The sequence below is a fragment of the Merops nubicus genome, unplaced genomic scaffold (assembly GCF_000691845.1).
Source record: "Merops nubicus isolate BGI_N331 unplaced genomic scaffold, ASM69184v1 scaffold2352, whole genome shotgun sequence".
Taxonomy (NCBI): domain Eukaryota; kingdom Metazoa; phylum Chordata; class Aves; order Coraciiformes; family Meropidae; genus Merops; species Merops nubicus.
In genome coordinates this window covers 6,395-18,270 of record NW_008594046.1, presented here as the reverse complement: position 1 = coordinate 18,270, position 11,876 = coordinate 6,395, and the positions used below count along the sequence as shown (strand labels likewise).

General features: G+C 36.9%; 1 protein-coding gene across 1 annotated transcript in view; it reads right to left on the bottom strand.

Annotated features, from left to right (window-relative positions):
* The window catches only part of LOC103768446 (chromosome unknown open reading frame, human C7orf60), a gene marked incomplete at its 5' end in the record, with an annotated part of 12,903 nt that extends 1,365 nt beyond the window's left edge, over positions 1 to 11,538 (bottom strand). Inside the window, 2 exons of the mRNA XM_008935589.1 lie at positions 4,526 to 4,640; positions 11,365 to 11,538. Coding sequence (XP_008933837.1) covers positions 4,526 to 4,640; positions 11,365 to 11,538 — 289 coding nt within the window. The remainder of the gene's footprint in view (positions 1 to 4,525; positions 4,641 to 11,364) is intronic.
* Between the last annotated feature and the right edge of the window lie 338 nt (positions 11,539 to 11,876).

The window sequence follows — 11,876 nt, the reverse complement described above, 5'->3', positions numbered from 1 at the left end:
CTGCTGAACATTCCTCTTGCTATTAAATCAAACAATCTAAAATAACAATTTAACACATATTGCTAGGTTTCACAGTCACAAAGCAAAATTTTACATGTGCAGTAACTTACCAGAGATTCGATAGCTGAGAACTGTTCATTTAAAATAAAAAGTAGCAGCCCAAAATTTAGCCCAAATAGGACAAAGTAACAAATCGCATATCTCACAAATGATTTAAGAACTCAGAGAAGCCTATTTGCTTTTGTTTATGGAAACCTTTTAGAGGTTTTTATAAATCTAAAATTAGTAACTAGAAGCTTAGTACGGCATCTCAGTATTTCCACCAGTTCTTTGAAAAGAATCCAACAAAGTTAACAGTTTGGTCACTTGGAAAAAAAAAAAAAAAGTGTCCTTCTTTACTGGTACAGAAACAGAGAGGCTATGGCAAGACCGCACAGGTTAGGAAGCTACAGCACACCAGCTGCTTTGCAGCAGTGATGCAGGTCCATGTTTCAGCCTTGCTGAAGATGTGAAGTGTAGCTGCACACATCCGGGCAATTGCCAAAGTAAGGTAAAGGCTATAAATTAATCTGTTTGCCCATTTGTGTGCTCAAGCTGTTGAAGACAGGGAATGATACCACAATACAACATACAGATGAGGAAGTTCTTAACATCCTTAATCACCGAGCATTCAAAAAAATAAGTCTAATAGTATGCTATTCATTATATTTAAGTTTTGACACTTCATAATCACCAAAACCCAGCACTAACTTCTTTCCTAAAAAAGGTATTAAGATACAAGGTTTTGAGATTACATGATAGCAACAAAAACTGTTATTAATGCCTAGAGAATGTGCAGTGAATGATGGACACTGAACATGTAACTGAAACACAGAGACAGACACAAAACATTGTGTGGAGCACATCTGAAGGGTGGAGTTAGATCTGCTGCATTTTCATATGATGCAAAGATTTACAGCATGTTTCATGAAACAGTATTCAAAAACTATCACTAGAACACTATTGTAAAGTACATATAAAGCAACTGATATGCACAGCTGTTTCCCAGAAAGAAGAGAATGTTACTCCTGTTTATATAAAACCCATTCTCTTCCAAGAGTATGCAGTAAATTAGAAAAAGTAATCAATGTTACAAAAAAAAAAAATCTGTAGATTACTTTTCAGTAGAGCTTTAATCTTGGCCTCCGATATGCAAAAATTAAGAAAGAGATTTGCATTATGTGGCTACAATCAAGAAATTTTAATTGCAGTCATTATACCTGCAGGGCTATATTCTGTTTCCTTGTATTACTTAGAACAGGAAATTAACAGTAATAATTTCATTAGCTCCTCTAGTAAGTTTTAAAAGAAAGAGGGGCTTTGAAGAATAATTGTTCAGAGCAATAAGCTAAATTTACATAGAAGCAAGACTTAAAAAGTTAAGAGTTTATATGTATACAGTCAAAATAAGAAAACAGACTGCAAGTATTTCTGAGTAGCGGAAAAATACTCATAAAGCAGTTATGCAGAAATAATGTTAAAGAATTCCAGGTCAAAGTATGTTTTGGGTAGAATTCAAACTCTACAGGCAATTTTAGGACAAAAATGCTGCTGAACTGGAGATTGCTAGTAAACTCTGGATACACAAGTTTTGAACTGACGTTAAAGTCCTCCTAGACACTGGAACAGCAGTCCCATTTCAGTGCATCCACTCACATTTATGAACACAAACCTACCCATATATTCTAGTTTTTAATTCCATACCCTTTCAACTTTCTTTTTTTGTCCCTCTCAGACTAAATCTACTTCAATACAACATCTGCTGCATATTCAGCACATTTCACAGCAGTATGAGACTGTATTTGGACTTTCCAAAAGTGAAGATCTTCCTTCAATTTTAATTTCACTATCCTTCTTCCTTTTTTTTTTATGTAGACAAATTAACCTCCTCTAAGAAAATAATCACTGCTAATTGTACTCTGGGATATCCGTGTTACAAGCAGAATGTTTGAAGGGATAGCCAACAAAAACACTGTGTCAAGATGAAACCTGTTCTGCTCATCCTACTCTCAGTTCCCCTCCTCCTAGTTTCTAATACTGGACGTTTCCTCAGTGTACCTTACACTAAGACACTGAAAACGAGCGGACAATGCCTAGCTGCTGACTTTTTTTGGTGTAGTTCCCCTCCCCATCAAAACACGACCTTTTTAATGGAAGTACATTGCCATATTCTTATCACTACAGTTTACATTCTCTCCATATGAAAGATTCTGAAGGCATTAATTCTTTTGTAACTAACATTTCAGTTCCTGTCCTAGTTTTTTTTTTTTCTTCCTTCACAATTATATCATTCTTATTCCTCAAATTAGCTATAGTATTTTACCTAACTACTTAGTCTATATCTAAAGCACTCCTGTATGCAGAAAGTGGAATAATCTATTATCATTCAAGAAGGAATTATTTAACCCTCTACTCAGTATTATTGATGAAACTGACTTGCTAAGAACCCTTTAGATCTTTTTTTGAAACATATTTAAGCATAACAACCTACAGGATCTGCTAAATTGGAAGATTTTACCAGTTCTTCTATTTTCAGCTTCTACCAAGTCATCAGATCAATTTTTCATGTTGGAAGATGACATTAACTACCATAAGAACCTCTGGCTGTTTTTCTGAAATCTTAATTCATCCCAGGCAACTGCTGGCCTAAAGATAAATTTATTCAGGAGGTTATGGTGTTGGTATAGCTCCAAGTAGTCTCATCTTGAATACACCAAGACTTATTAATCCTGTTTCGGAGATGGTTCTAAACTTACTCCAGCAGGTGCATTTGAGTGCACAAACTGTACTCCATATCACTCCACAGTACTTCCTAGCTAGGTTTCAAGGTGCTCTGAACACACGGAAGTACCCAAGAGAATGGAATTAAGAGAAGCTGGTGAGCCCGAGAGAGGCCCTGTGGTAATGTGTCAGTCTGTACAGTAGCACTCGGGGGAGTTCCCATCATCAAGCTATGCCACTGTGTCAGGTGGCAAGAAACCAATTATCTACCATTCCCTTCTACTGGGAGGGAGCCTGAAGAACTGGTTAGTACACAGACTGCAGCTGACTACTCCCTCTCCTATTGTTTGGCCTGCATCACTCACATTCCTCCATTACATGCACAGAAGTAACTTTTCAGGGACTTTTCCAATAATGGTTTTGGCTTTTGAAACAGCAGACATTTAGGCTTCACTGACTATTTTTAGTAGATCTCCTCTGACTGTAACTGGAACTTAGAACCCCAGATGTAGACATCCATGATCTACTTGCCATGCATTAACATTTTAGATCCCATAGTCTGCCACTTCAGTGGCATGTGTCTCCTTCACACCCTGTGTCATGCCCAGCAGCCCTGTGCAAATGTCCTACAGCCTCTTAAGTGGTGGGAGGCACTCGTGTTTAGGCAACTGATGCCTATTCTTCTAATTAGGCAAGATGGAATCCACTCCAAGTTTGTGTTTTATATGAAGCTAACACTGATTTGCTTTAAAAAGCAATTTATCAGACTCAGACTTTTTTCAAGAATGTCTGTCACTATTTCAAAACATATACACAAAAATCTAAATTAGGTGTTAGTGGACTAAACCTGGTAAACAGAAGAAAATACTGTACATTTTGTGCACAGTATAAACCACAATTCAGCAAGTAAGAGAACATTACTTGCAAGCTAACTGTATCATTGTACTCATACACTTCTCACCTCTCCACTTCTAAAGAGAGTTACCTCAAGCCACTGATTTTAATAGATCCTGATTTTAAAGTGTCAGTGGTCAAGATGTGCATGGTCAAAAGTTTTTCTGTTTTCTGTCAGAAATGTATTCCTTTCTGTATCTTTTAGTTTTCATGCCACTTTTTCATTTTGCCTGGTTGGTGAATGTTACTAGGGCTAACAAAAGTTGGTTCGAGAGCCAAAGACAGAAAGGAAAAACAATTACAGCAGAATTAATGCATTTGAGTCCCTTACTACCTAGAGAAAACAAAACAATTTACCCCCAAAGTGCTGATAAATTTGTCGTCGTCATTTCGAAGTTCAACACTATTTCTAGGAATAAAGAGAAATGCTCCCTTACAGTGCACTTCTGGTTACCACAACTCCCCTGAAAAACTCAAGTACAGTCACTAATCATTTCCTTCTGTTAGTGAATGCAAGTTCTGAGAGGTTCATGCCTAAGCATACACCTAATCAATTTTTATTTATGCCTTTTCAGATGCAAGGACTCATCTGAAATGCCACTAAAATACAGCTACTGAAGCTTCTCAATTTTAAGACTCACAACTGCATTAAAGGTATAAACGCTTGAAAAAAAAAAAAATCATAAACAAAACACAACTACAGTTTAGAGCCTGTTGATTGGAAAGGATATAGGAGGGCCACAGTTTCTATTAAAGCACAAGTATTTAGCATCTATACCTAAGCATTAAATGTACTCTTTTTACAGTCTTTTTGAGCATTCTAAAATACCTGAGAATCAAATTTATATTAAATTGAGCAAACATTACATACCTCAACAGCTGGAACAATATCTATGCCAACCGTCAGAAATTCTTCAAACTTCAGAAATGGATTAAAGCAGCTTCCAACATCAAGTAATCTGATCTTCCCCAAGGAGTGGAGCAATCTAAGAAGAAAGAATTCATTTTTTTCAAATGTTATTTTTGAAGCTATATTCTGAATTACAGCTTCAGATAACTAACACAAAAAAAGTTAACATAGAACACCAGTGTAGGGACTAACAGAAGCAAATGCTTTACCTGAATTGCTGAGATACCAAGAGAACCAAGGTCCACCAACAAAGCAGATGGTCCTCAAGCAGAAGAGTCACATTCAGAGCAGCTGTAATAGTATTAACTAGTGTACTTGTAGGAAGAAACTAAAATGGCAGCTTGTGTGTCTGCTAGACAGGCTTCCTCTATTGCTTTGTGTCTCCCACTTATCTTTTTGTGCTATTTATTGGCATTTAAGTCATGCAAGTTAACAGAATTAAAATTTCAGGAGTTTAAAAGAGAAACTGTCAACAGTCTATGACATACCTACTTGTTAGTTCAATCTTAAAGGGCATCTGAAGTCAAGTGCCATATTTGGTTTAATGAAGGAAAGAGAAGACAATGGTATTCCAAGGAAAACAAACAAAAAAAAAAAAAAAAATAAAATGGAAGCATTTAGTTATTCCCTGCAAAAATTTTAAAGTATTTTAATTGCTTTGTTAGCTCATTTATTTTTTTAGATAGTTGACTGCTAGAGGTTCACTCCAATTCTATTTTCAGTGAATGCTGTGAAAGTGTTAGCTCAGTCTACGCAGAGCCAGAAACTTAACAACTGACTGATCATGTTATAGGGAAGTTACTCTAAATATCTAAATGAACTAAAGTATTCCCTCAAAACTACTAGGGGGAAAAAGGTCTATTCCACACCATGCAATCGATTTCCTTTAGGAGTATCCACAAGCTTTTTAATGAGACATAGTGAAAAATAGACATATGTTTTAGGAAAGAGTCCTCAGAATAATTCTGATGTATTCAAAAACGAGATTTATCCCATAAGAATTCTAGAGAATAATTTAGTAAGCCATAAAGCCTATCTCCCTGTCTGCCACTGTGTGATGAATTTACTCTTCAAAGTGAAATTACAGATAAGAAGGCCAATGACTGTAATGCTAAATACTTAACTACGCTGACAAACAACAAAAGGTGAATGATAGGAAGGGAAAAAAAAAACCAAACCAACCAAAAACCAAAACACTACAACAAGGAAAAGGGAGGGTTTCCTCAATAACTTGAGAAATCACGACTTGCTGCTTGGACTGATAGAAAGAAGTTGACAGACTGCTGAGGACACTTTAAAACCTTAGCTCCAGAATGTCATGGAAAATTGGAAAAAAAAAAAAAAATATGCGCCACACAGTTCCATAGTGATCGGTAAGACCTTGGAATACCCGAAATCCATTAATAGAGGCAAACAAACTCGAACTCCCAGCTTTCACAGGGAATTCTCAGGGAGGAGAATGGTAACTTTCCAGCAAGCAAATGTGTGGTTTTTTTGTTCCCCCCCACAGACGCCCCCCCCTTCAAGTTTTTGTAGCCAACTCCAACTGGCATCTCCAAAATATCACTTGTCATCTTTCTGGAAAAGACTCAGCCCTAGAGAGACAGATAACTGCAAAACCTTTCAGAAATAGATCTTCAGGGCCAATGGAGTGCAGCAAAGCCACGGCTGTACTCATAGCAACAAAAAAGCAGGACAGAATACTGCAGAAAAAAAAAAAATCTTTAAGCAGCAATGAAGAGATCTGGGCTCTGTGCTACTCCTTAACCCCCAGTCATCTGCCACAGAGAGGATGCTGGTGAAACAAGAGAATATTCCTTGCTGTATTCAGTAGAATAATCATGCCAAGTTTAAGGATTTTTCTTCTACATGGAATATAAGATATCCAGGCGATACTTCTGTCAAAATACCAGCATCATCATGGCAAATATATTGTGCAACAATTATCTTTAAGTTAAAGCCACACACATCACTAACCTGCTCTCTAAGATAGCCAGTACTGAGTGACATTTCAGAATGAACATGATAGCAACAATTTTTTTTTCCCAGTTTGGATGTCAATCACAATGTAATCCATACAACAGGAATTTCAATACTGCAGAGGGACCATCCAGACCCTAGTGGCTGTAAACCAAAACAGTGAAAACAGCACCTGAGAGGAATTGATACCAAAAAGGCTGTGATTTTTACCATTAAGGTTAAAAAAAAAAAAAAAAAGAAAAAAAGAAAAAGGACTGCTTAATTTGATGGAAAGAGAAAAGAAACAACACTTAAAGCACAGACATGGGCTGAAGTCAGGTAGTGTCATTTTCCATGTAAGGCTACTATGAGGTTTCTCAGACCAGCACATCTCCTCATCTAGAAAGTGAAGACACTAATGGTAGATTGTGTCTCAAGGACAAAAGGTTTATGTCTGGATGTATGCTTGTGCTCCACAAGGAGTCCAATGGTAGCAGCAAATCAATAGAAGACACGTGAGGTCACAGTAAACACAACAAGAGGGAATATGAATCTACAGAGCAGGGAAAACTTCCCATAAAGAAGACCAACATTTTCCATTTAAAATATTCAGTGAAATACTTGTACAGAGTAAAATTAAGCAGCTCAACCCAGAACCCTCTAATCTGCAGAAGAGCCCACTTCAGCTACAGCAGAGTGAAAAATCACTGTGATGTGTTCCATCTTCCTCTTACAAAACCTACATTCTTTACAACAGCATTATTTTTGAGTGGGTTAATGGGGACACTATTTCACACTACTACAGCATTTGGGCAAATTTCTGAAAAGCTACAACTACATTTCAAGCTGAGCAGAAGCCAGAAACTCTCCTACACTAATGGACAACAGACCTGAAGCATCTGATACAGAGCAAATTCACTGTGACAGGTGTGTCACATCCAAGGAGCCTTGCAGTCTAAGTTCAATGCAAATGTACTTTGAAACCTTAAAAGTAGCAGAGACGCAGATGCTCACTTGTGTCCTGACTTCCTGTTGCTTGTCAGGTTTTGGTGCCTCTAAGAACACAGATGCAACGAATCCCTTGATAGCAATTCTCAGGTTGCCAGTTATCAGTAGGAACAGGATCCTAGTTAGATGCTTGATGTCATTTTGAAGCTCTTCAGAAGCACTATTCTGTCACTGAACATACACAGAGAGTGCAGACCACTGATTCAGACGTTTCTGAAGACCATTGGTTCAGATAACAGTTACAGTACTGAAAAAGTAGGTAAGTCAGATTCCTCAATGAGAATGTAACTGTAATCTAGGTGATGATCATTGACGCAGTGAGGCAATGACTTTGTTAGAAATATAGTCTTGCTGAATTAATTGATAATCACCCTTCAAACCCCTGTTTCCCAATGATTTTCAGTCAAGGCAACATTAAAAGCACGGGAAGTACTTTGCCACTGGAGGTCATCTCCAAGCACATTCTGAATCCACAGTTCTCACATGCATTAGTGCACAGGAAAATAACCAAAATGGGAGTAGTTAAAGAACAGGAATTGGTGAAGAAGTTACATGACCTGGGAAATTAGTGCATTTTAAATATATCCCTCACTTTTTTATTTCAAGAACTTTATTTAATGGAATGCAGCTCTTAATAAGTAGCCCCCTTAAAAATGCACCTATTAGTCAATGAGGTGCTGTGCAGATAAGTGACATTTTCTCTTGGAAGTACATTGAAATAGAGCAGTTATATGACCAAAAGGAAAGTCATTTTATCTCTGAAACTCATCACTTCACATGCTGATCTTCTAAGAATTTACAGTTTTAAATTACTCTTATTTATCAAGGATGGAAGGGGGAAAAAAAAATTCAGAAGCCTTATGCTGCTGTCAGAAGAGCAGAACAAAGCTATAGATCTGGTTCTGAGTATTAACACTGAGATGCTTCAAACCTTTTGTAACATCCACGCATAAAGACATCCAATGGGAAAGTCTAGCCTGCTGAGATACATAGGTAAGAATGATAGGGTGTACCTTAAGAGACTGTCAAACCAGCACCTGAGAAGAATACATACCAAAAAGGCTGAAATTTTTACCATTAAGGATAAAAAGCAAGACTGCTTAATTTGATGGAAAAAAGGGAAACAACACTGAAAAGAAGAAGAAAGAGGGGACTCATTTATTGAAGGGAGGAGCTGTTAAACAGCAGATAACAGCCACTTTTATCTTGGAAGACTGAGCCACTTTGATGTTCAGCTTCACAACTGGAGCAGTTGTAATGTTAGAGATGTAAGAACTTATTCTTGAATGGAAGGAAGTACAGTGTACATTATGTTTTATACAGATGAAAGTAAAAAAGGACTGACTGTTCACATTATTTATTCCTATAAGACTTACCAATATTAATCTGGCAAAGGTGTGAGCAACAGGAAATGGGTCCATCAAAGTAGCTGAGTAGCCCTCTGAGATGCAGTAAACTTTGCACTTCCAATTCCAACAATGTTTCCAGCCATCACCTTTAAGAGCTGGCCGAGTGTTTCCTACTTCTCTCTACACCTTCCAGTGTCTTTTTTACTACCAGTGGAACTTTTTATCCTTGAGCTAGCTTTGCTAGCAAAGTATGGTCTTTCTACAACAGCTTGATACTAAAAATAAGCCAGAAAGAGCTCCTACGTAAGTAAGCTGTTTTTAATACTACTTGAAAGAGGATTATATATGGGAAGAACAAAATAATTGTCTTTACACTTACTAGAGTGAAACAAGGAGTTACAGACTTAGCCATACTTACAGAGTGCTCCACAACTCTTACTTATAGCATTACATGACCAGAATGGAGTGACCACACTTGAACAAGTGTGTGTGTGTGTGCGCACACGCGTGCGTGCAAGTTCCCCCACACCTCTTGCAGAGAGACCCCACTGAGATTCAGACTTCGCTAATCCACCAGTGTAGACATGGTACAAAAGCACTGCAGGGGGAAAGTAAGCTTTGTACAATACACAATCCATTTTCATTCTGCTAAACTCTGTAATTCTTCTATAAAGCACAGAGAAGAAATTGAAATTTTATTTCTCTGGGCAGTAACTTAAAACAGCTATGCTTTGTTGCTTTGAAGTCTGTACAGCAACTAAACATCTTACTATCATCTGTTGCTTACTCATGTACATATTAAGAATCTTGACTTTGCCAGGTACATCTTTATGGATGAATGTATTTTTAAAGTTTTGAGAATGAAGATAAAAAAATCACTTACTATATAACAAATACTTAAAAAATTATTTAGCAAAAAGTTCTCTATTAACTACATTCTATGCACACTAGTCAGAACAACAGGTAAGGCTATGAACTACCGGTAGCAAGAAGGAACTCGTGAAGTTAGCTCTGCAATGGCCATTATAAACTGTGCAAAGTATGAAGATAAAGAGAGCAAATAGAGAGCAAGTGCTTTGTCATGACAAGGCCTCCCACTAGAAGACAAATCAACTTTGTGTATGATCATCAAATCTACTGATATCAATAAACCAGTAACAACAAACTGCTATTTGTAGTAATGCTAAATTATGGCCTTAACAAATGCCAGCAGTAGTGAGATGTTATAAGGTATTAGTATCCCACCAGCCCTTTGTGCCAAAGTGCCTGGCAGTTCTCATTAAAACCAGGTATTTGTTTTGAGGCAGACTTAGCAAAATGAGCACTGACAGGGGGAGTCAGTGGGGGCAGGCAACTTATGAGAAGCCACTACCTTCAATTTGGAACGATGTGTTTTGTCACAACACGACAATAACAGGGAAAATGATTTTGCACATAACTATTCAACTACATAAGCATCTGGAACCTTTACATCTTTTGCAAGTTACTTTACCAACAGGAGAAACTACAAAACCAGCTCATAAGGACAGGCACCTGCTAATAAAATGAGTAACACACTGGTTCCTTTCCTAACACTATAACTTAAAGTGCAAATCACGGAAGGCATACTACAATAATGAGAAAAATCACTTCACAGAACAGAAAAAAAACTCTGCTGCAGACAGCTGTAAGAACTGGTCTATAAAGAATATGAAGTGAGTCATAAGTGCGACATCTAATGATAATATGCTTAGGCATTCATTATTCCATTACAGTTACAAAATATTAAATTCCTTCCATCACACATAGAATAGCCACAAACATGACCCATGTTATTTAGGAAGAAAAGGAGGGTGGGACTGTAACTGAAATAACAATGCTGCTCCTGAATGCCAGAAATAAAATTCTTACTTGATTGAAGGTCAAAAACAAAATTAAAACTGTTGTTAGGAAAATACCTCAAGGATACTACAACTTCTGCAGAACCCGTCATCTGAAAGCTCACACATTTAAAATTAAGGGTTATAATTCAAAATTGCTTTTGAAGTGTATAATTGGAATCAAGAGTTTCTCTGCAATTATTTTTGAAGAGAAAGTTTTAAGTACTCTGATATTTACATTTGGCACTTAGTACTTACATAAGCAATTGACTTTTCAACAGTGCTGAACAGCCATTAGATTCTAACTTAATTAACGTGTCTCTTATTTCACCTCATGGTTTAATATAAATTGCATTACACAACAATGACATAGAGAAGTGAAAGTGCTCTAACACTTAAATGAAGATGACTGAGTTGTCATTCTCAAGAAATTTTTTAATGGCATCCATCAAAATATAGTACAACATAAATATTTCTTGAAACACATATATTCACATGAAAATACCCTTTCCTAGCTATTAAAAATACATCTGAGTGATCTAACATGTTGTTGGGAAAAAAAATGTCCAGGTAAGTCTTATCACATAAAGAGGTGGGGAAAAGAAGTGGGGAAAACAAAACTTACTCTTCTGTTATAGCTTCATGATTTGTCAAGCCAAAGTTTTGCAAGGGATCTTCAACCTTGGGAGCCTGGGGTACATTTAAAGCTGGAACAGTCTTAGAAGCAAGAAGTGCTCTTTTTTCATCTTTCTCAAGTGCTTTTCTTTTCCCGCCATTCTGAAAATATTCTCGGCATACACTGAAAAGACAAAAAGCACAATTCCCCAGAAAAGCAGAATGCTATTTTTGGTCATTAGTACAGATAAGACAATACAGAAGTTTAAGAAATACAAGTGCTTTCACCCTTCTAACAAATCTGGGGTTTACTACAATTTTAATAAATCAGCTTTAGGAAATACCCAATACACCCAAAAACAAGTGGTATTTTATTTCCAAAAGTTCATTCACAAGTCACAATTGAGTAAACAAATTCAAAATAGTTTTATCTAGATAGACTAAAGAGCAAGACAGCAGAAGTTTTGTCAGAACATCATCAGAGGGTGAACTTCAGCTGTCACTTGAGCACCACAGTTCTCC